The following is a 23,549-nucleotide window of genomic DNA, read 5'->3' as shown; positions in this document are numbered from 1 at the left end:
AATAACATAGCCACCTAAACTAATTCCAGGGCGTTTAGGGCAGGGCTTCACTATATCACCTTACTGATGAGTCTAGTAATGTGAGACCGTGATGAAACGTCACAGCCGACTAAACAGCTTCGAGTGTTGTTTGGCCTCCTTAATAAAGTTTCCTTCTTTACCGACATTCCTTTTATATGTAGGATTGTCGCTACAAGGCGATAGACACAGAATTCCAACTTGTCAGAAATTTATCAATATTGCCTCAAGGTGCAGCCATAACAGAAGGAATAAGGCTTTTTCAACTCTATCCAGATATTGAATAGACTAGAATTCACGATGAGTGAAGAATCCTTATTCTCCTAATTTCTTTATTTCTTTTATTGGCTGCACCATTATTTCGTGTTTTAAGTGCATTGACATATGCATTTCCCGTATGTTGGATTCCTCTGTTCCTATCGCTATCGTTATTTTTATCGTTGTTGCCTCGCATTGTTTAAGGCTATAAAGATAAAATGGGCGTATTCAGCGAACTTAATAGTTAAGTAAGCGCTCGCTATTATTGGTGTATTCTTTTAGATCATCCAATCAGAATTTTAGATCTAGAAAAATACATCAATAGCAGCGAGCGTTCACTTGAATCTGCTGAATGCAGCCAATTAATACATGGGGACACTCGGATGATATTTCCGAATGCAGCCCGAGTTGACATAATCGAGTTTTGGAACGCACTTCTGGAGTCACCTTCGAAACGGTGCGCATGCGCTAAAGAGGTAAAAGGCGGTCTCGGTAGCAACTTATACCGGTTCGTGTATTCAGTGTATGTATGCGCGACGAAGCGATATCAAAAATTCACGTGTTTTGCCCATCAGTCATCACTCGTCAGCAATCATTCCCGCTGCTATAAGTAGAGGGTCGGTTTTTTTGCGAGTTGGTGCAACTTTGGGAAAGGAGGTGAGAATCCAGGTAATGGCGTGTCGTACAGTGAGCATCCTTCCGGTGAGCATCCTTCCGGTCCAGAGTAAAAGCGGCGGCAATAGCCAGCGGCTGATTGCTGCACATAACAGCAGCTGAGTGGAAAACACGGCCGAACGCCCACCATATTGCATAAAGACAACCGACTCGTGAAGATGTTCGTCTGCGGTAGAATTGTCGGCCAATTGCCCGGCAGGCTCACCCATGTGAATCACCTGTATCGATCTGTAAAATATGCCGGTGAGTGTTAGCTATCTCAGCGAATTCTCTTCTTTTCTGCTCTTTTGTTGTTCTGATTCATGTCTGCTCGGGATATTGATTTGAAAGAACGCTTTTGTTTCCCGCTCGTCATTTTCTTTTTTTTTTTATGCACAATATTCTGTACTCTGATTGCGTAACCTTCCGAGCGATAATCGTACGTTTGGATCTGTGTTTACAATCTCTTTCTTCCATGCGGCTTATCTGCTCTGAAATAGGCAGCGAATAACCTAACCTGGAGACACTTTCTTTTGGTTTTGTAAAAGTACAATATTATGTTACATTATTAATAATTTGAAATGAGAGATAAAGATATTCTCGCGTCTTTTGAGAAAATTGTAATAAATGTTTTTTTTGATAAATCTCTTTGTTTTTTTTTTCATATTGTTAATTTAATTTCAAAATATACATTTTATGTATCTAGTATTTCATTGCATCATTCGTATTACTGTGCTACTATTTTTTACTAGTAAAGTGACGTTATCTTTTTGAATCAGAAATAATATTTTTTTACTGACTAAAAGTGGCTGGCTGGGCAATAATATGAATAATGCAGTAAAATATTACATATAAAATATATTATAAGGACTCTTTGAGAATATCCTCTTGTTTATAATACCTGTTGATAACATTCAAAAATATTACAGGAGTTGTAAATATTAGTAACTTACGCCACAATAGCGATGCAAGCAATAAAAAGCCACATAAGCCATCAGGTACCACTGTCAAGCCAGAGGAATGTATATCTGAATCTAAACATCTCAAGTCACAAAAAACATTTCCTGTCTGTGAAACTGGAGCACCTTGTCCTACACAAGAAAAATGTAAACCAAACAACAAACAGATTCAACCAAATGAAAAAGGCTCAGATTTTAGAAAAAATGGAAAATATCAATTTAGCTACTGGCACTTAGTTGCTGCCTTAATTATGACAGGAGTTGCATACAAGGTATTACAATGTATGATAATTTTTATTTGATTAAGAACACTGATTAATCCAATTGTTTTATTGTAACGTTTTTAATAGATATCTTCATCTTTTTTGGAAGATGACAAAACAGATCAACAGAAAAGCCAAAGTAAACGTAAGTTAAATAAAAAATTATATGTTGGAATAATAGAAATATTAAAAATATTACTATTTATATATACTATTTGTGTTTTTAGAAAAAAAAGAAGGGAGAAGGCATTTGAGATCTAAAAACATAGTAAAAGTTCCAGCAGATTCCAAATTGATCCCCAAAGAAGTTCCTTATCTATTGATAGGTGGAGGAACAGCTGCATTTTCAGCATTTAGATCAATTAAATCTAGAGATCCCAAAGCTAAGGTATGGAGTATATTAATAATATTAAGATTTTCTTTTTTTTTTATTTATGCATGTAAGAATTTTTTTCCAGGTTTTAGTTATAGCACAAGAGGGACAATTTCCATATATGAGGCCACCGTTATCTAAAGAACTTTGGTATAATACAGATAGAGACACAACTGCACAATTACGTTTTAATCAATGGAATGGAACTCAAAGAAGGTAAATTTTGATCAGTTTAACCATACAATGAATAATGTCCTTACAATTATCTTTTTACTTGCATACAGAATGTTTATATTTATGTTATAGTATATTCTATGAGCCACAAGAATTTTACTCAAATGTTACTGATCTTACTGAATCAGATAAGGGTGGAGTTGCTGTAGCTATGGGTTGGAAAGTAACAGAAATCGATGTTATAAATAAAACTGTGACTCTCGAAAATGGTTATGAAATAAATTACAATAAATGCCTCATTGCAACTGGTAGATTCTGTTAAAAAATGTTATCAAACAAAATCAAAATTCAAAATTAAATTTTCTATATGTAATTCTATATTGTATTCGCAGGCGCATCGCCTAAAAATCTGCCGATATTCGAATCCGCTGAGGATAATATAAAAGATAAGGTTATAACGTTCAGAACAAAAGATGATTTTCTCGATTTGGAAGAAAATGTTTCTAATTCTAAATGCAAGAATGTTGTCATTATTGGTGGTGGATTTCTTGGTTCGGAACTCGCTTGCGCACTTGCTAGGAGTTGTAAGTTTTTTATTCACTATCAATATATTTGTAAATAATTTATAATGAAAAAAATGTGTTTTATTGTAGATAAATCTAAAAATATTTTTCAAATTTATAAAGAAAAATTTATAATGGCACAAGTATTACCAGAATATTTGAGTGAATGGACCACGAAAAAAGCTGAAGCAGAAGGTGTTCGCACCATATCTAACACAGAAGTTCAAGATTATAAATACAAAAATGATCGATTGTCCCTTGTCCTCACTGGTGGTCAGACTGTATGTTGATATGTTCAAGAGCTCACGTAATTTTATATATTGTATAATTATATAGCTTTCTATGCAATTAGTTAAGTATTTCGATTTATATTGAAATTTTTTATTTTTTTGTGGTAAAAAGATTGATGCTGATCAAGTAATAGTAGCGGTAGGTGTTCAACCAAATACAGATTTGGCAACAACTTCCAATTTAGAGACAGATCCTAAAATAGGAGGATTTCTCGTTAACGCTGAATTAGAGGCGAGAAGCAATCTTTGGGTTGCTGGAGACGCCGCATGTTTCTATGACGTCAAACTTGGTAGAAGAAGAGTTGAACATCATGATCATGCAGTTACCTCTGGAAGATTAGCAGGTGAAAATATGACCGGCGCAGGTAATTCAACAAATTCAGAGATATCTCTAAAATAATACATTTACGAAAGTATGGACACGTAAATTTTTCTTTACAGGTAAACCTTATCTGCATCAATCGATGTTTTGGTCAGATTTGGGACCTGATGTAGGGTATGAAGCGATAGGTATTGTAGACTCATCTTTGCCAACTATTGGAGTTTTTGCAAAAACGATAGAAGCAAATACGGTTAATAATCTTAGCGATGTAAGTAATCCTTATAATAAACATATGATATATTTAATTATAAAAGTATTTCTCTGAACAATTTTTTTTTTCCTAAAGGAACAAAAAACAAATTCTGAAGTCTCGCAATCTAATGAAAAATCGGAGTCATCGATATCACAAATTATTAAAAATAATAATACAGAAGATAATGCAGAAGAAAAAAAGAAAGAAGAGCTTGGAGATAAAATAAAACCAGAGCAATCTACGAAATACAAAGATTTTGAGAAGGGCGTTGTTTTCTATCTACGAGATGATGTTGTAGTAGGAATAGTTCTGTGGAATATCTTCAATCGAATGTCGCTTGCCAGACGGGTAAATTTATCAGCATTAATCTGTTTTGTATTTATATTATAACTCCTTTCAAATATTCCTGATTTATTCAGATACAATCATATAACATTATATAATTTAAATAGAAATAATTTTTATATTATTTCAGGTTCTTGCAGGAAACACGAAGTATGATGATTTAAATGAAGTAGCAAAACTTTTTACAATCCATGAAGATTGATTGTTTAATTAGCAAGTAAAAGAGTGAATGACAATATTGAGAGATTATTGTACCGTATATGTGTAAAAAGGTATCTGATTTTTGTGTTTGAGGTATTATCATTGGAAACTCTGCAAGCGATAACTCGTATATCGTTGGATTTCGCAGGTATGCGAATTATGCGAGTACCAGAGTCAATGTTATGTTGTATACATGAAGATTTCTAAATACAATCTATACAGAAAATGTTCTCATATATGTGCAAAGTGTACATACATACATCCATCATAGCTAATGAAAATTGAAAGCACTTATAGGAAATAGAAAAACAGAGGAACTATTAATTACAATAATTAATTGTTATTTGTTATATACATACATTTTACTAGTGTTTAATTATTTCATGTTAAGATATTTTCTTTTGCATGAATGTGTAATTTGTTTTTTCGATAATGTTGAATGGTACACATCTTTTTTTCATGCTTTTTGAATTAACATCTCGTGATATATATATATATATATATATTATATTTCATCTTCCGAATTTAAATTTTTAGTCATTGCGGGTAAAATCCGATTTCTATATCGTTGACCTAAATTATCCATATACGTAATATAATTATGACAGCGATACTCATCCAATACCTGCAGAAAAATGCATTTAGCAAGTTATCTAATGATATTAAAAGAAAATAACTCTAGTACATTTCATGTATATACCATGCACTCCGGCCACATTTTTCTGTTTGTTAAATCCTGCAGTAGCTCTTCCTGGCAAAATTGCAAAAATGATACAGAATAATACACCATATAATCGGATGGATATAAAATGCATATTGCAAAAAAATGAACGATTTCGCTCCATGGAAGGATTCCCCAGAAGCATTGTGACAACATTCTATTGAATATCATCCACCAATTGACACCGAAGACATCCTTTTCGTTTGAAAATCAAAACATTATATTTTTAGGTAAACAAATTTTTTAAATTACAAAATTTACCTTTAATCCATATTTAATATTTGGAAGCTCGATGTTAACCATAGTTTCTAAAACTTGCATAAAGGTAAACTGCGAACTAGTGCCTTCGTTATTTTTTTCATCGATAACTTTGCCTAATTTCGGCCAGAGAAGCAATGTTGATGGAAATTGAATTACTTGCATGATAAAAGTCTTGCATCTATAATCAATTGCTAATTAGGATATTTAATAATATATTGATATAATAGCATATTATCTGGTCAATGATGAAAAGAAAATATTGATACGGGTTGATGATAATAAAGAAACATTGATCCGATGAGAACTAAGTTTTCAATCTGAGACCTGCCAATGATGATATATGATTTGCTTGAGTTAATCGCTATTGATAGCTTTGAAATTTTTATTTGATCAATTTTTTTGTGATTAAAATATCGCAAAAAGTATTGATTGAACAAGAACTATGTATGCCACTATACGTGACCATACCGGAAATTAAACAAAACTGTCAAAGAATTAATTCGCGGTCAGCTGAGGCTCCAATTTTTTTATACTAACTTCTTTCCTCCAATAATAAATTAAATATTTAAAGATAATATATATATATATATATATATATATATATATATATCGAGTTACATACTTATCCACATCTCCATCACAGATAATAAACACTGTTGCCAAGAACCAATCAAATCCCTCGAATCTGTTCGGTTTATTGTACTGTATAAATATGTAGGCAGAATGAATGAATTGTTTCAAATTCCTCTGACTGTCATTATTGTTCTTTAAAATCTCTCGTTGTTCAGCATAATTCAAAACAATGTTAATAGCATGCATATCTTCCGGAAGCCAATAATCTATATCGTATGTTATATTCTCCTGCCATTCAAACTGCTCTACCCATTCCGCAGTTGGAATAGCTTTGTGCATTTGATTTAACAAATTCGTCATCATGGAATTCTAAAATAAAAATTATTTTTCTAATTTCTGTTATTAAATAGAATACTAAATTTATCTTTATGAAATTACCTTAATTGGACATCGTGAGGCTTTATGAGCCGCTCTAACTTGTGAAACCCAACTGATATCTAGCAATCCGGGCCTTTCCTCCTGCAGCATATCGTTCAGCTCTGAATCGCATTCCATTTCTCGGTAATCCATCATATCTGCGTATATTCTGGGAGGTGGAAATTCCGAAAAAAGCTCGTATTCTTCAAATGGTATCACACATTGTTTTTTTTTATATGTCATGTAATATGATTTTAATAAAATATCATGTCGTACGAAACTGCATTCATCAATTATGTATTCCTTTCGCAGTTCTGGCTTATCATCATCATCAATATCGTCCTCTGTCTTATAATAAGTCTCATCGTCGCTTTCTTTGCGAACTTCAAGGAAAATTGTGCTATTTTTCTGAATATCTAATAGTGCTTCCTAAAAAATTATTATTACATTATTATATACAAGTATACAGCTGCTGTTTCATCGCATATAATGTATTACCTGGAAATTTAACAAATTTAATAAATAAGCACAAACGTCTAGATTCCAAATTACAGTATTCAACGATAGAAGAGCTAAATAATGATAAATTGAATCCTCGTCTATTGCAGCCTGCAGTAATTCAAACAAATTTGAAGGATAATCCTTTTCCTCGTCATTATCCGATTCGCTATCATTGACCATAAACGCGGCAAAACCTGTTAATGGATGTATATATCCATTACATGTTAAGAATATGTACAATAAGAAATATAAATGGTTCAGTTTCGTACAATTAAAATTAAGAGAAAATAATGTGAGAATATGTAGAAATTCGTGAACATTTTCTCTATCCCAAGGATCATAAAAAAATCTGGAATCCTTTGCGTTTGTGCAGGTTTGCGATAATAAAGTTGACAGAACATGGGATCCGAGATTTGCGAGCACATTGTAGCCCAGATCAAAATAACCAGCCGATGAAATGAAGCTCACTATGTCAGTAGAACTCCAGATTACTCTTAAAGGAGCGATTAATCCACGAATCAGTTCTTCGAATATTAACTTCTCATTGACGAGCGCTTGCAATCCGAGTGGTATTGATACCATTTTTAATAAAACTTTTTTAACAGCACTGTAATAGAATTTCAGAGATTATATATGATTGCAAGCTGAGATTTTCAGAAATAAAATCTATTTTTTTATAAATCTACCTATCGAGTTGTTGAATTTTATTTTCGTTTTCAACACTGCATTTATTTATTCTTTTGTAAAAATTAGCAACAGCTGGATAGAACTGCATCTCAATCTGTTCTTGCGCGGCCTCATAAACGTCATAAATATCGAATAATTTTTCTATTAGATTAAATGAACTTAGGATACATTTTATATCCATTATAGAAAACGGCTGTTTCAATAAATTCGACATACATTGCATTATGATTGCAACTGGGCACTTTGATGAGGTATTTTCAGAATTTGTTGAATGCTCTTTACAATTTGTAGTCAAAAATGCCGGACCGTCTGTCGTATCTATCATGTGAGAAATAATGTTTAACGTATGTGGCCAAATCTTTATATTATTTTCGGAAAGAGATGCCAAGCGACATAATGTAGCATGGTAAAAGTCAGCGTTGTATAGTACATCCGAAACATCGAGCATATTTTGAAGAGCGTTACAAGAAGTATTATATACTCCACTTGGAGCGTCTGCTGCTAATTTATTTAAAGAGTTCAATAATTCTATTAAGAAATCAGCCACATCAAATGGCGTTTTTAATGAACTCTCCGCGAGCAACTTTCTACCCGCCTCACAGCTGCAGAGCTGCGAGACAAAGGTCAAACAATGCAGATAAGTTGCAGTTTCTATCGTATTGCCAGGGATACATAGCTCGTTATTTTCATCCGTGATAGAGATGGACAAGGAACAAGGTGTTTCTGCCACACCGCTCTTAACGCATTCAATAACGTTTTGCAGAAACGTCGGAGACTTTGCTAGAATAACAATGAAAGTTCTCCTGGTAGAGAGACTATGAAGCCACCTTTTACTCCATTTGGCCTGCGGCTCTAATACCGAGATAATATTTAGCATGTTTAAAGTTTTAGGTTGCAACGAGTTGCCAAAACTATGCGTACTGAGAAATACTACAAATTGCTCTATAACTTCTTCCACAGTCTTGTCGCTGAGCCTAGTGTTTTTTAACATTTCTTCTTGATAGCGAACTATCAGATGCATTATGTAAAACAGTTTTTCATGCAGGAAAAACTTGAAATTAATTCCGGAGATTAGAGTGGGCAGAGTCTCGCGCAATTTCTGCGAATGATATTGCGCATTGAATGCGTTCAATAAATTGTTGTAAATATGGTTTAATTGCGAGCAATTCAGCAACCTTGCATGTACCTGCATGCTAGCATCGAATATAGCTCTGCTATCATCTGTGAGACCATCCAGCAACGTCTTTTGGAAAACATCCCACTGAGAACTGTTATTTATATTGGATAATTCAATCTTTAATAAAATTTCATAGCCAGCCAGTCTCACGTGGACTGGCTTGTCACGACTAATTTTGTCAATAATGCAGTTGTATTCTTCCGCATTTCCTTGCGAAGAAGTCCAGTCGTCTGCTGCGATATCGCTGGCGAAGGAATGTGACGATTGCGATTGCGATGCCGCGGATGAAGGTTTTACCACCACGTATTGCTCGGCGATTGCCTTCTTCATAGAATTCAACAAAGCAGTCATATCCTTGGAATGTGAGAGTTTGTAGGCGATATCGCTGGGCACCTGCTCCTTGTCTATAGCGTTTTGTATAATTTTTCCGAACTCCTTCTTCAAACATTTTCTTAGCCATTTGTGAAGATCCGGTGGTACATCCATACTTTTTTACCTAAATTAATATTATATGAGTAAAACTAATTAAAAAGTGTGCAACAAAAGGCACATGTCTAAGCTTTAGTGTCCACAACTTTGACATTCGTTGTCATGGCAACCGGAGATGTACACATACGAAGCATATATGGCATATCATTTGTGAATAATCAAGTCACGCGATACAATGAAATTTTTTATAACAAAATTGTACAAGATCGTTATACAGATTTACAGATATCGTATATCAATTGTACTATGTAAACTTTACTTTTTGTATATACTATAGAGAATACATTTGAGTATTATATATATAGTAACTCAATTACGTAATTCAATTAACGTGCAGGTACTATAATATTCGGAGACTTAGAGCGTAACGCATTCATTCCGCCTTGCAGAGAACAGACTCCTATGACATTGCATTTTACCAGAAATTCTGCAAACTAATAGAAAATATATTACAATTAAATCTCTCTTCACAATTTCCTTTTATATATGATTTACTTGCCAGTGCATTGTTTTGATTGTGCGGTCCAATAATCACAACAACATTGCTTTTATTATCTGTCAACGGTTTTGCATGCGGCCCGAGTGTGTCGATGTGAGTTTGAGATAATTGCACACTTGTAAATGGAATGTTAATACTACCGAGAACAGCACCCCTCTCGAATCTGTTAAAAACAGATTAGTTTAGGAAATAAATCCTTTCAACAGAATTTTGTTATTACAATTTGAAAATAAATACTTACTGTATATTACTACGTACATCAACCACTATAACTTTACTCGGTGAATTGTTGTAAAGATTTAAAAAGTCTTCCACACTTATTCTTGGCATCTTTTCGGTTCCCGCTTCGGGTTCAATCCAGTTTGCATCCTACAAATTAATTAGAATTTTATAATATGCAGATTAATCAATTACAACAATACTGTACCTTTGCTGTATTGTATTGGTGTTTTCTGTATGTAATGCTAGCGGGTGTGTTTTGATACATTGTCATGGAATCTTTAACGCATAATTCTATGTCAATTTCAGGTAAATCAGAGAACAGGAGAATACACTCATTGAAACCTGACATTAATAAGGAATCTCGCAATTGCTTCAATATCGCTAATCCAACTAAAAGAGGAAACGATGAGTCTCCCAGTAATAGTTTATCCCATAGATGCAATATTTTATGTAATGGAAATACATCTAAAACATTAATCATTTTTTAATTTTTATATCAATTAATAATATGATGAAAATATCAATAACAAAACTTACGTGAAAACATCGTTAGAAACCATGGTATGGCAAAAAGTTCCGGTACAAAATTTATGGACTTCAGATGATTAGCTAATTGGGGATCATGGAACGCAATAATTTGGGAAAACTTTCCCAGATATTCCTGTATCACCGCTGAATTATCTTTCAGAAAGAACTTGTGGAGATACTTCGGTATGAAGGTTGACAGACACGCAAAAGCTCGAGCTAAAACCAATTGCGCGATACATTAACTCGTAACAGAAAAACATATTTTTTATAACTAAATAAATATACAGATCCTATTAAAGTTTTTTGTTATACATATATAGTTTTAAAAGTTTTAAAATTTTTAACTATAAAAAAATTATTATTATTCAACTATGTATAAAAAAATTATTATATAGTTTTAGAAATTTAAAAATTTTCAACTAAAAAATTATAACAAAACAAAATCATGAAAAATAAGATATGAAATATAAAATTATTCCAAATCATTATACTATTTAAAAATTAGAAAAATGTTTCAGAGTTACCAGGATTTTATATCCCAGTTACAGATAAAGAAACCAAAATATGCATGTTGGATAGTCACACCTTCATTATTAAAATTTAGATAAAGAAACGGAGCTGTAAGCGAATCGAGCCCTTGCCAATAAACGTAATGTGGATTATTCCTGACCCACGCCTTTAGCAATCTTTGCAATCGTTCATGTCCAGCACCAGATGACAGTAATTCACTATATTGATGGCATCTCGGTATGTCCACTTCTATCTGAAATTATTATATATCTATCTGAAATCAAATTATTAGCAAAATGCATTTACATGTCGAGTATCATATTATAATATGCAATTATATACCTGCCGATCAGTATGAGTGGGCGTTTCCTTATCAATCATATCATAACGCTTTTGTATATCGCCGGTGATACCAAGTAAAGCCGCCCATACGGCACCTCTAACTGGAGGCGGTATATCTTTATGTGCTTCCTCGATAATTGCCTCCTGAGTGAGCGGATAAGCCTGTAAAAGTCTGTCGAATAGGACAAGCCTATAAAACTGATATTCTGTATCACGTTCCCTTATAATTAATGGCAACTGAGATGCGGCATTCGTCAGATCTTCTTGCGCCTGAACTCGCATTCTGTAATGTAAAATTTTTATAACAATTCATAATATTAAGATAGATACAGGATGAGAGATAAAAGTGAGCTGACTGGTTTGTTAACCAAGGATAGTTTGCTATGTATGGGATATGAGCTAAACGCTGGCGAAGAGTCTCCATAGGAACTTTTACGACCCTTACATCGAGTAGACTAGCAGTGTCTCTCTGACCAAACATTTGACCAAGTAATATGACTAAGCTGAAACAAAAAATTCAAATATTTGATATAATCGCATTGAACAATATAATTATATAAATGATTATTTTATACATATATATTTGAAAATTACTTTGGAATAGATAAGATAGGTGGTCTTGATCTAATGAGACTCTGCTTTTTTAGATCTATAGTAATATCTCCACCGGCCAATTGCCATAGATAATACAACTCATCCATTTTTCTAACAATAACATTCTTATAGAGATTTTCTTCCTTTTCTTGTGTATTTCTTATTAAATATTCCGCAAATATCGGCAACTCCAGTAAATCTTCTGGAGTTTTGCGCTTAGTAGGATGAATTTGCAGACATGAATCTACAAATTCCTTTAGCTCTCTTGGTAACTTCTATATGATACAAAGATGTTAATGTTACAAGATATATAACATTATAATGTAAATAGATTATAATACATAATAGATAAATCCATACTTCATAAGTATGGAAACAATTATTTTCTCTGGCAAGACGTTCAAATATGCCAGTATCACACAATATTAAGCTCAGAACTCTCCTCAAACACTGGGATAATTTTATACCAGGCCAGATAGGTTGTCCTAATAGTTGCTCCGCTATAATCATTCCCAGAGACCAAGAGTCTATTTTAACACCACTCGGACTAGGATTTAGAAGTACCTCTGGTGCTGTGTATTTTGGAGAACTGAGAAAAGAAAATTTATTTATAATTTTATAACAGATATATATATACAGATATATATATATATATATATATATATAAAACCATTAATATTTATTTTAGTAAAAAGAAATATTTGAAAAAATACCCAATTGGAAAAGATACATTCTTTCCTCCATCTGTCATGTAATACAATCCATAGTTGTATAACTGGACATCACCATTTTTCTTAATCAATATATTATCTGGACTCAAGTGTCTATGCACAAGATCTAGTTCGTTCATGCGTCGTAACGCTAAGAGACTCTGAAAGGATATCTTGACGATTTCTTTTGTACTTAAATCATACCTAGTGCTCAATGGATTTCCACTGTACTCCGTAACAACTACAATTCTCTCTACAAATATACAAAAATAATTTATACAGTCTCACTGAGAAACAAATTAATTTGCGTTGTCAGGACTCACCGTGTTTGCTTCTAATTATGTCAAGATAGGGAGAGAGATGAGGATGGTAGATGGTCTTTAGAAATTGCGCCTTTCCGTAGATAGTTATGGAATTCGGGGTGAGTGGTAGACCGTTGCTGCCGCACACTTCCCCTGGGTGGCTTTGCGCGAAAAAAGTCATGCCACCCAAACATCGCTCCTCGTTTTCCAATAGTGCAGGACACATGACGTTTGTGAAATTCCATAAATCTCTCAGATTATACGAACTGACTCCGCCGTTTGGATTCGGATTTCCTGTTACACATCATTATTATCGTTTTCTGCATTTCTTATGACATGCCCGATGTCTGCTTATTATCGTTTTTCACAACAGCTGTTACTCAACTACAGACTCCTATGCCGATTTCGCCTCTACGTTTGAAGACAGCACTGGACAGCGCCATATTTGTGTTCATCCACTCTCACATGTATAAATCACACAGATAATCAGGGAGCATTTACTTATGGCAATTTATGGGCGCTTTCCATTTACAAGTGACTGAAGTGACACAAGTCGACAAAAGTCTTTCTGGCACTACAATTGACAATACAAGTATAGGCAGTGCAGTGTGATCAATTGTAGTGCAGTGCAGAGTAGCAAAAGTCGCCTAAAATCTGGTTCTTCCGATCACTCCGATCAGTTTTTAAGTTTTAATTAGTCTGACAGTTCTAAGAAGCGTCAGTGAAGGATTCACGTCAAATATAAACGTGTCAAAGTTTGAGGAAATATTGAAGAACAGCGAATTCTTGTCGGCGATTTTGATTACTCACAACCAACTCGTTCTCGATGAATTTGGATTAACATAAGTAATTGTTCGATGTAATAAATACATATTCTTGTTGCGATATCTCATTATTTTGTTTTGGGCACAGTTATAATTTCTGCTCCATTTCCAAGCTATTCTCACAACTTATGAATATTAATCATTACTTTTCAGTTTTACTATTTCTAGATTTGTTATAATATATTGTTGTTATAATTAGAAGCACGCATTATTTATGAATAAAATAATAATTGTGTTTGTTTGTGTGTGTGTGTGTGTGTGTGTGTGTGTGTGTATTAAAATAATGCAAATTTAAAGATACTATATATTATTTTATTAAAAAAAAAAAAAAATCAAATTTGCATTCCGTAAAGGAAAAAAATACATTACAATTATTAATTTGAGTTTAATGGTTAAAATCATTTATAGTATTTTATCAAAATAGATTTATTCATATAATCTTTTTTATTTTGTAGAATCTCGTCAGATTATTTCACTGGGACATTTATAATGTCTTCAGTCCAGCGTGCATTTGCTCATAAATTAAGCAAACAACATGCTGCTGATGTAAGGCGGCAAATTGCTACTTCTACTTCCTATTCTCGTGATTTATCCAAAAGTGGTAGCAGTATATCAGGATTTTCTTCTACGGTAAGCATTTTCTTTGGAAAACTAAAATATGAAAATATTATAACTAATTTTGAAATAAATTATTTAATCATTAAGTAAAATATTTAACCATTATGTAGATGTCGTTGTGCGAGGTGTTAGAACCACTTGATTATGAAGAATTCTTAGGACAACACCAGTCAGTGCTAGACCGTGATCCTTTAAAACCGGTACTAGATTTTCCTCCGGGAGATATTGAATTGAGAGTTGTAAAGAGGAAAATTCGAACAGAGGAGCCAGTAGTACCACACGAATCAATGTAAGAACAAATAATTGAAGCATTATCAATTATTATATATTATTTAAAATTTGTATATACAGTAAATATATAATAAATATGATAAAATCTATTCTTTATTTTAATTATTTGGCTTTCAGAGATACCGTGTCACCTTATGTGAAAAGATGCATTGAAAGTTTTACTTCAGACTGGATCGTAATACATCGCAAATATAAAGGGAGAATCTCACCTATTGCCAGAGACAGATTACTTCAGGATACACCTAGACAAGATTTTGAGGTTTCTAGTGCTGGAGATAATTAATTTATGTGATGTGAGTAGGAGATAAAAGTAATTTATCTCAATTAGGTAGATCAAGAAGATGCAAATGGCTGTATATCACCGAATGAGGAGGATGATTTGTCCAATTCCGGAGATACTCCAAGAGGATCTTGGGCAAGTTTGGATTTGCGACATTCGCAACATGATCCTCTTCTGCCGACTTTATTAGATCGCGTTTGCCTTGAAACAATTGATCAAATGAACGAACAAAAAAGACTGGAAGATCGACAGGTACAGAATTGTAAAGTTGACAAGCTCTTGTAGGTTTTATTTTGATTAAATATTTATTTTTCAGGAAGCCTTATTTCCTCTTTATGCTCCTCCAACTTCTCCTGATGATGAATGGCAAGAAATTAATGTTGCTCCAGAACCTACAGAGCCTTTTGCTCATAAAATTCTCGTGAAATGTCTGCAATTAAAATTAGAACTAGAAGTGGAGCCAATATTCGCGAGCCTTGCATTGTACGATGCCAGAGAAAAGAAAAAAGTATGATATCTTTTTATATGATTAAAATTATAACTTCTAGAATATATAAAATGCTAATTACAAATTAATGTTAATTACATATTGTTGTTCAGGTATCGGAGAATTTCTATGTCGATATGAATTCAGAAGGGTTAAAAAGAATGCTTGGAGGACACATTGCTTATAGCGATGCAAGTACTTTAGCCAGAAGCTGTGTTTTGAGCATCAGCAAACCCAGTCCTGATTTGTTTCTTGTCGTACGACTAGAAAAAGTATTGCAAGGTGATATATCGGAGTGTGCCGAACCATATTTACGTGAAGATAAAAATAAAGATAAAGTAAGAAAATAAGAAAAGATAGTAACGATTCAAAATAACAATTTTTTTATACATTATTGTTTTATTCTTTTCCGCAGGTTAAAGCTGCCGCTACCGCTGCATGTGAACGCCTTGGTCGTTATAGAATGCCTCTCGCATGGACTGCAATTCATTTGTCTGGTGTAATTGGTGGTGGTGGTGACACGGATAGCACTGGTAGCGCTGGATCCTTAGACAGAAAATCGGGTGGTCTGGAACAGTGGCGAAAGAAAATGGAACCACCGACGCGACGAGGTTCGCTAGAAAGACGGAGTTCAGACAAAAGACGCAGTTGGTCACCAGACGATTTTGCCAATTGTCTCGATAACTTTAGGTTTGTATAATACTCCATTTTTCTACAATGAGCTTTTATGATCAAAATAACATCTTGATATTCTTACAGGCCCATTACTTTAACTGTTTCGAGCTTTTTCAAACAGGAAAGCGAACGACTTCGCGATGAAGATCTTTATAAACTTTTGGTTGAATTACGAAGACCTGGATCTAACTTGAAACGATTAAAATGCTTACCAGGGATATTGAAATTGGATCTCAGTCCCAGACCTGAAGAGCTGCCGAGGTGTCTCGATTCTGATCTTAGAAGATTAGTTCCATATCCGGATGAAAAGAGTCGACCTGTTAAGGAGATACTCGAGTTTCCGAGCGAAGTTGTTTCGCCAGATTTAACATATCGCAATCTCCTTTATCTTTATCCTAAGGTGTGTATCAAATAAAATTGTATGACCAATTATTTTTTATTAATTACACGATATTAGAATTATATTCTATTGTTCGTAGGAAGCAAACTTTAGTTCTAGAACTGGCTCAGCTCGCAATATTGCTGTAAGAATTCAGCTTATGGGAGGTGAGCAAGAAGCCGATGCGCTCACAGCTATCTTTGGTAGATCATCATGTCCCGAGATGACGCACGAGTATTTCACTTCCGTGTCATATCACAACAAGAATCCAAATTTTTACGATGAAATCAAGATGAGGCTACCCGCGGATTTAAGTGCGAAACATCACTTATTATTCACTTTTTATCACATTAGTTGTCAGAAGAAAGTGGAACAACCAAACGTCGAAACGGCAGTCGCATATACAGTAAATTTAAATCAATAATTAATAAAACTAGTAGATCAATAATTTGATTGATGTATTGAATATATAAATCTATTTGTAGTGGCTACCGCTTTTAAGAGATGGTCATCTTCAATCAGGCGAATTCAGTTTGCCTGCTATGTTGGATCCACCACCTGCAAATTATTCCTATATTGCTCCTGATGTTCTTTTACCAGGCACTCGATGGGTAGATGCTCACCGAGGAGTCTTCACTGTCATATTGGAGCCCGTTTCCAGCGTTCATCCGCAAGACAAATATATCGATAGGTAATAATGCACTATCTTTTACTCTTGTAAAGTGAATTAAAGAAATGTAATAATTTTTAACATAATTTCCATATTACAGATTTTTATCGTTGTGTGGATTTTTGGAAACTGGTCAAGTTCCGCCTCGTATAGGCGAAGCGGGTATGGAATCAGAATTGAAATCGGCGCTTCTCGAATTAGCACGCGCCTCGCATTCTGCTTTAGTACGATCTCTTCCTCAATTACTGGATCAATTACTGTGTCTTCTGGTGCGACCGCCAACCTTACCGTCTCAATCATTGAACGTCGCCGCTATCATTTTTGAGGCTTTAGGACTGCTTGTTCGAAATATCACCAATCTACCGGACGGTCAACTGGACGCACATGGAAGACATGCCCTTTTGGCCACTTACATAGCGTATCAATGTTCTCTACCGAGCATGACTCACATCGGGAGCGTTGCTCGAGCACAGAGCAATCCTGATTTGCCTTTGGAAGATTTGGAGATGGAGATTCATTCACGAGGATTGGACAGAACTGCGTCGATGCGGCAAGAATCTCCCTCAATCAATAGTCATCCCACCAGAAGACTTCTACATGAGGAACTTGCTTTGCACTGGGTTGTATCCACCGGTCAGGCACGCGAGCTAGCGATAACTCATTCCTGGTTCTTCTTAGAGTTGATAATGCGTTCGATGGTCGTGACGTTGTCCGAAATGGGATCCTTAGAGGCATTGCGAAAATTGAGATTTTCACCACAGTTTTGTGATGACGTTGCTACACTTACCGCCGCGTTAACATCGGAGGTGATATCTCGTTGTGGCAAGGAGATCCGCGTGGCATCCAATTTAATATCGAGTCTTGGCAATTTTTTGTCTGACCTGTTATCTGTAATGGACAGAGGATTCGTATTGTCACTTGTTCGCGCCGCCTGTTGTTCGCTGTCGGATGCGTCAATGCATATTCCTGATTCGGCGGCATTATTCGCTCTGAAACTCGATCTCGTGAGAACGGTATGCTCGCACGAGCACTACGTAGCATTGAACCTTCCCTTCGGCACTGGCTATACATCAGGATCCGCTCCGGCATCACCCAGTCCATCAACCGGCAGCTCAGGCAGTCTGATATCCACTCTCGTGCCCGGCGATAGAGCTCGCTTTTCGGAACTCAGTCAAGAATTCAGGCAGCAGCATTTTCTGGTCGGCATCGTTCTGTCCGATCTGGCAAACACCTTAGAGATACCAAATCCGATGCTACAGAATAAAGCTATCGGAACTGTTCGACATCTTATGAGTTGCCATGACGCTGATTCACGATATTCCGATCCTGCAGCGAAGGCCAGAGTCGCTGCGCTATATCTACCATTACTTAGTATCTTGATGGATGCTTTACCCCAACTTTATCATTGGGACTCCAAAGATAAAAGCGTTTATCCGGATGAATCCGGATCAATCACGCAATCGGTAGCATTGGCCATTGCAGGCGGAGTATCGGCGGATACTGCGGGCAATCAATGCCGCGTATCTTTGAGTTCCGAAGCTACTCGACATTTATTAATGTGTGCCTTATGGGTGCTCAAGGGATTGGAGCGAACTGCTCTAGCACAATGGTGCTCCGAACTCAGTGCGAGACGCATATTAAGCTTGCTGCAAGTATTGAATATAGCTACTGCAGCATTTGAGTACAAAGGCAAAAAAGCACTTAAAAGATTGCCACCTCAAGCAACGGCCACTAGTGATATTAGATCGCGATTGGAAGACGTGATTCTTGGTCAGGGAAGTGCTAGGAGCGAAATGATGTTGCGAAGAAAGGAGAGAGTGACCGGAGATAAATTGAGATGGCGCAAAGATCAAATGCCTTATAGGTATAAATAATTATTTAAATTATAATTATAATTTAATATATTTATATAATATGTTTATATAATATGAAATTATAATTATATAAATATATTGATTCTTCAAGATCTTGCGAACAACCGGAGGGAAGAGCTGTGGAACAAGACGCCCATATAGAAGGAGCTTTAGCAGCTGAGGCTTCTCTTGTCGTATTAGATACTTTAGAATCTGTAGTTCAAGCTGATGGCGGTGGAGGTATTCACAAATTTTTTATTTCATTATAATTACTTAAATACGACAAGGAAAGATAAATTACATGTTCAAAATTATGTAGGTGCAGTTGTTGGTGCGGTATTGAAAGTGTTATTAAGAGCCCTGGCTAGAAACCAAAGTACATTGGTTCTTCAGCACATGTTCAATACACAGCGAGCTCTAGTCTTCAAGTATCATAGTGCATTGTTCGATGAGGAAAGCGAGCGTTGTGGAGATTTGTGTTTAACACTGCTCACTCGGTGTAGCTCGCCTTTAAGTGCTATTAGAAGTCACGCAGCTGCGAGTTTGTATTTACTGATGCGACAAAATTTCGAAATTGGGAATGTAAGCTGTCATGAGATATCATATTGTATTAGTAGTTTATGAAGCATTATTTTAATCTTACATTTTTCACAGAATTTTGCACGCGTCAAGATGCAAGTTACAACATCATTATCCGCTCTTGTTGGCAGAGGAAGAGCTCCTAGCGAAGGAGCGTTACGTAGAGCCTTGAAAACGGTGCTGGTGTACGCCGAGAGAGATACAGAGCTTGCAGACACGAGTTTTCCTGAACAAGTGAAGGATCTACTATTCAATCTTCATATGATTCTTTCTGATACTGTTAAGATGAAGGAATTCCAAGAGGATCCTGAAATGCTCTTGGATCTAATGTATAGGTATAGTAAGATTTTTGAATCTTTACTAATGATAATAATTTAATTTGTATTTTTAAAGCATAACGAGCTTTAAATTAAAGGATATATCTAAATTTTGTTTAGAATCGCCAAGGGTTATCAAGGATCACCTGATCTTCGTCTGACTTGGCTCGCAAACATGGCACAGCAGCACATGGAAAGGAAAAATCATACAGAAGCAGCAATGTGTTTAGTGCATAGTGCCGCTCTGGTAGCGGAATATCTTCATTTGTTAGAACCTGGTGGCGGTGGTCGGCCTGTAGGAGCCGTCGCTTTGAATGCTGTGACACCGAATGCTTTAGAAGAAAGCGCTGTCGGCGATGACGTGTTAGCCAGAAGGGAAGAAGGACTTTGCTTAGGTCCTGATTTTTCAGAAAGCGGATTGGCAGGTTTATTAGAGCACGCAGCTAGCTCTTTTCATGCAGCTGGAATGTACGAAGCTATTCCTGATGTCTATAGGGTGTTGTTACCTATAGCAGAAGCTGCACACGACTACAAAAAATTAGCTAATATTCACGGGTAAGAAAATTTAAATTATTTAATATGAGAAAGAGAGAGAAAATATCTTTGTATTTCAAATTTATATATATACATGATACTTTTTGGGGATTTTTTTTTTAGTAAACTTCACGAGGCGTATACGCGTGTGGAACAATTGGCCGGCAAACGTGTTTTCGGAACATACTTTAGAGTTGGTTTTTACGGTGCCAGATTTGGTGATCTCGCCGGCGAAGAATTTGTTTACAAAGAGCCCACCTTGACGAAACTTCCGGAGATATTCTCGAGACTCGAGAACTTTTATGCCGAAAGATTCGGCGCGGATAATATAGTTATAATAAAGGATTCAAATCCTGTGGATCCTAGCAAGCTGGAATCAGATAAAGCTTATGTACAGATCACTTATGTAGAACCGTATTTTGAAACGCACGAGCTTAGACACAGACCAACAGTTTTCCATCGAAATTTCAATATAAGTGAGTTGATTAAGACAAAATATTTCATTTTGTTGTTACAAATAATTTTGGAATATTTTTATGATGGCTTTGTTTTTAGAACGATTCGTTTATGCGACACCTTTTACTCCTGGTGGCAAAGCACACGGCGAATTACGCGAACAATGCAAACGAAAGACTATATTAACAGTGGCGACACATTTCCCATATTTGAAAACCAGAATTCGAGTCGTAGCTCGAAAACAGATAGTCCTAAGTCCCATTGAAGTAGCAATTGAAGACATACAGAAGAAGACTACCGAGGTATCGATATTGCTCCTTTGACACTTTATTTTTAATTTTATAATATATACATATAATACATTTTTTGTATATATCTTAATTAGGTGGCCGCTGCGACCGTTCAAGAACCACCCGATGCAAAGATGCTGCAAATGGTCCTTCAAGGTTGCATTGGGACGACGGTCAATCAAGGACCTGCTGAAGTAGCGATCGTATTTCTTTCCGGTTTGCGCGAACAAAATGCGCAACCGAGCAGACTGCAACACAAGCTTCGTTTGTGTTTCAAAGATTTCCAAAAAAAATGTCTCGATGCTTTGCGGCGTAACAAGAATTTGATTGGTCCCGACCAGCGAGATTATCAGCGGGAACTGGAGAGAAATTATCAAAGATTAACTGAGAGATTGGCACCTCTCATTGCTTGGAGGTAAGAAATTTAATTAGAGACATGATTTTTTTTTAAGTTTTCTATGTTAAAGAAATTTGTATTGCCACATATAGCGGACCATCTTTAATTAATCAGCAAGCTGTACCATCGACTCCTCCACGCTGGTAAGGAAATGAAACACTGCCATAGAAGCTTACCAAAGACTACTGTGTCCAATTATTGCAATTGTCATTTAGCATGTAGCAAATTCTGCTTATCACTATTGTGAAAAATATTTATATGTTGAATCCTTGCTTTATAATTGAAAAATTATAATACAAATTATTTGTAAAGTAAATATCTATTTAGCCGGAAGATTAGTTATTATGAGTTATATTAGTTATTTTAAATTCGATAAAAATTTCGGCGCGCAATTTAAAATGACTACAAATATGTACATATGTTATGTACATATATAATATATATAAATTCACATTAAATTATTCAAGCATCAAAGATCCATCTTCAACCGTTATGAGCATTTAATTCGTACATTGTTAGAAATGTAACAACGAGCTTCCTTTACATATAAATGAAGCTCGTGGTTATAGACGAAATTAAAAGTAATGAATAATTTAAACTGAAAATTAAGTTACAGTAGTTACTTAAATGTAATGAAAGTGCACATTAAACAACCATTTATGAAAAATACATTAAATTTCATACATGTACACAAGTATACTTTTCAGTTATAAATACATTAAATTTAATGTAATATCATGAAATTATTAAGTTCAAATTATAATTTAAAAAGTATATTAAATTTCATGAAATTTTTAACAGTATGTCTTATTGATTGTGTTCTCACATGTACGATCTAATAAAATTTTTATTGTTTATATTATTTATATTATGAGTTTTACATAACTTGTTATGAATTATTAAATAAATTATTTTTTGTTTATAAATAAGAATAGGATAAGAATAGTATTATAAAATTGTCAGATTTCCGAATTTGTTAATATTAAAAACTTAAACAGTTTTATAAAACAAGGATTCAATGTAATTTTTTTATTACAGGGACTCAGATCAACATATTTCGGTCCGGATAACGGTCCGAGATTAAATCCAACTTTTGTTTTTCGTCCTTTACCGTAACGGTTACTGGGACCGATTTCGATCCTTTTCGATCTTTTTCGATTTCGGTTTTTGGTAATTACACACTTGTAACGGTTATCGTTATCATTAAAAAGAACCAAAATCAAAAGTGGGTAACCTTGGATCGTAACCGGTTTTTCATTCCGAAATGTAATTTCAGTCCGAATCCCTACTTTTTTTACAATTGAAATTTTATACTTATGAGTACTTAAGTATTATAATACATTGTGACCGTCACATAGATTTAAATATGGTCGGGCAATTGTATTTAGAATTTGTATTTTTTATAATTGATAAACGTATTTATCAATAATGTATATATCAAGTAGTTTTGCCCTATTTAGTATTTTTGTAAATTTTCTGTTTACACTTTTCTGTTTATTTATTAAATTCATTAAAATGCAATGTTGCGTTAAGTATTAAGTGCTTGCGTGTATTACACACATTCCCTCCCGTGAAAAAATCAAAAAGATTCTGAAAGTAGATATAAAAAAAAATACCCGTGTTTCGGCGTTTTACCAGATCAAGTCGTTAACGTTTTTTATGCAGCCATTTATCGTTTTTTTTTTGCTTCATA

At 34.8% G+C, this 23,549-nt stretch overlaps 4 protein-coding genes across 5 annotated transcripts; 2 read left to right on the top strand and 2 right to left on the bottom strand.

Annotated features, from left to right (window-relative positions):
* Positions 1 to 779: 779 nt before the first annotated feature.
* LOC108745662 (apoptosis-inducing factor 1, mitochondrial) lies at positions 780 to 4,984 on the top strand. Of its 2 annotated transcripts, XR_001939110.1 has the most exons (13): positions 780 to 1,194; positions 1,860 to 2,161; positions 2,240 to 2,297; positions 2,380 to 2,540; positions 2,611 to 2,741; positions 2,832 to 3,007; positions 3,092 to 3,283; positions 3,353 to 3,543; positions 3,665 to 3,917; positions 3,994 to 4,142; positions 4,221 to 4,475; positions 4,603 to 4,744; positions 4,822 to 4,984. XR_001939110.1 is itself a non-coding variant. In XM_018481959.1 (12 exons), the coding sequence occupies exons 1-12, from the start codon at positions 1,110 to 1,112 to the stop codon at positions 4,672 to 4,674; spliced, it is 2,025 nt and encodes a 674-aa protein (XP_018337461.1). In that variant the 5' UTR covers positions 780 to 1,109; the 3' UTR covers positions 4,675 to 4,984. The 2 variants fall into 2 exon arrangements, 1 of the variants encoding a protein (XP_018337461.1); XM_018481959.1 differs by having other exon boundaries at positions 4,603 to 4,984.
* Positions 4,985 to 5,158: 174 nt separating this feature from the next.
* Positions 5,159 to 9,563, bottom strand: LOC108745663 (protein broad-minded-like). Its single transcript, XM_018481960.1, has 7 exons — positions 7,833 to 9,563; positions 7,144 to 7,753; positions 6,667 to 7,074; positions 6,278 to 6,597; positions 5,656 to 5,833; positions 5,374 to 5,589; positions 5,159 to 5,298 (listed from the first exon to the last, which is right to left on the bottom strand). The coding sequence occupies exons 1-7, from the start codon at positions 9,494 to 9,496 to the stop codon at positions 5,179 to 5,181; spliced, it is 3,516 nt and encodes a 1,171-aa protein (XP_018337462.1). The 5' UTR covers positions 9,497 to 9,563; the 3' UTR covers positions 5,159 to 5,178.
* A 214-nt stretch (positions 9,564 to 9,777) lies between these two features.
* Positions 9,778 to 13,753, bottom strand: LOC108745669 (TBC domain-containing protein kinase-like protein). Its single transcript, XM_018481965.1, has 12 exons — positions 13,228 to 13,753; positions 12,908 to 13,157; positions 12,555 to 12,783; positions 12,195 to 12,469; positions 11,957 to 12,103; positions 11,601 to 11,883; positions 11,334 to 11,511; positions 10,758 to 10,964; positions 10,426 to 10,685; positions 10,240 to 10,367; positions 9,999 to 10,161; positions 9,778 to 9,933 (listed from the first exon to the last, which is right to left on the bottom strand). The coding sequence occupies exons 1-12, from the start codon at positions 13,430 to 13,432 to the stop codon at positions 9,826 to 9,828; spliced, it is 2,433 nt and encodes an 810-aa protein (XP_018337467.1). The 5' UTR covers positions 13,433 to 13,753; the 3' UTR covers positions 9,778 to 9,825.
* An 85-nt stretch (positions 13,754 to 13,838) lies between these two features.
* On the top strand, positions 13,839 to 22,093 carry LOC108745668 (dedicator of cytokinesis protein 7). Its single transcript, XM_018481964.1, has 20 exons — positions 13,839 to 14,052; positions 14,486 to 14,660; positions 14,759 to 14,937; positions 15,057 to 15,198; positions 15,268 to 15,471; positions 15,536 to 15,727; positions 15,820 to 16,044; positions 16,122 to 16,396; positions 16,466 to 16,781; positions 16,861 to 17,166; positions 17,246 to 17,451; positions 17,531 to 19,294; positions 19,396 to 19,523; positions 19,603 to 19,865; positions 19,938 to 20,197; positions 20,300 to 20,734; positions 20,837 to 21,189; positions 21,269 to 21,471; positions 21,555 to 21,874; positions 21,949 to 22,093. The coding sequence occupies exons 2-20, from the start codon at positions 14,520 to 14,522 to the stop codon at positions 22,001 to 22,003; spliced, it is 5,967 nt and encodes a 1,988-aa protein (XP_018337466.1). The 5' UTR covers positions 13,839 to 14,052; positions 14,486 to 14,519; the 3' UTR covers positions 22,004 to 22,093.
* The last annotated feature ends 1,456 nt before the right edge of the window (positions 22,094 to 23,549 follow it).

The sequence above is a fragment of the Trachymyrmex septentrionalis genome, unplaced genomic scaffold, assembly GCF_001594115.1.
Source record: "Trachymyrmex septentrionalis isolate Tsep2-gDNA-1 unplaced genomic scaffold, Tsep1.0 scaffold143, whole genome shotgun sequence".
Classification (NCBI taxonomy): Eukaryota; Metazoa; Arthropoda; class Insecta; order Hymenoptera; family Formicidae; genus Trachymyrmex; species Trachymyrmex septentrionalis.
This window is presented reverse-complemented; position numbering and strand designations above follow the sequence as displayed.

Excerpts from the sequence above, each read along its gene's own strand:
- LOC108745662 (XM_018481959.1), top strand. The coding sequence starts at position 1,110 with ATGTTCGTCTGCGGTAGAATTGTCGGCCAATTGCCCGGCAGGCTCACC. Across the intron at positions 2,541-2,610 it reads CTAGAGATCCCAAAGCTAAG|GTTTTAGTTATAGCACAAGA; the intron begins GTATGGAGTATA and ends ATTTTTTTCCAG. Across the intron at positions 3,008-3,091 it reads TAAATGCCTCATTGCAACTG|GCGCATCGCCTAAAAATCTG; the intron begins GTAGATTCTGTT and ends TTGTATTCGCAG.
- LOC108745663 (XM_018481960.1), bottom strand. The coding sequence starts at position 9,496 with ATGGATGTACCACCGGATCTTCACAAATGGCTAAGAAAATGTTTGAAG. Across the intron at positions 7,754-7,832 it reads AAAATTCAACAACTCGATAG|TGCTGTTAAAAAAGTTTTAT; the intron begins GTAGATTTATAA and ends ATTCTATTACAG. Across the intron at positions 6,598-6,666 it reads CCTCACGATGTCCAATTAAG|AATTCCATGATGACGAATTT; the intron begins GTAATTTCATAA and ends TTTTTATTTTAG.
- LOC108745668 (XM_018481964.1), top strand. The coding sequence starts at position 14,520 with ATGTCTTCAGTCCAGCGTGCATTTGCTCATAAATTAAGCAAACAACAT. Across the intron at positions 15,472-15,535 it reads AAAGACTGGAAGATCGACAG|GAAGCCTTATTTCCTCTTTA; the intron begins GTACAGAATTGT and ends TTTATTTTTCAG. Across the intron at positions 20,735-20,836 it reads AAATTAGCTAATATTCACGG|TAAACTTCACGAGGCGTATA; the intron begins GTAAGAAAATTT and ends TTTTTTTTTTAG.
- LOC108745669 (XM_018481965.1), bottom strand. The coding sequence starts at position 13,432 with ATGTGTCCTGCACTATTGGAAAACGAGGAGCGATGTTTGGGTGGCATG. Across the intron at positions 10,686-10,757 it reads GTTTCTAACGATGTTTTCAC|ATGTATTTCCATTACATAAA; the intron begins GTAAGTTTTGTT and ends TTAATGTTTTAG. Across the intron at positions 10,162-10,239 it reads GATGTACGTAGTAATATACA|ATTCGAGAGGGGTGCTGTTC; the intron begins GTAAGTATTTAT and ends TGTTTTTAACAG.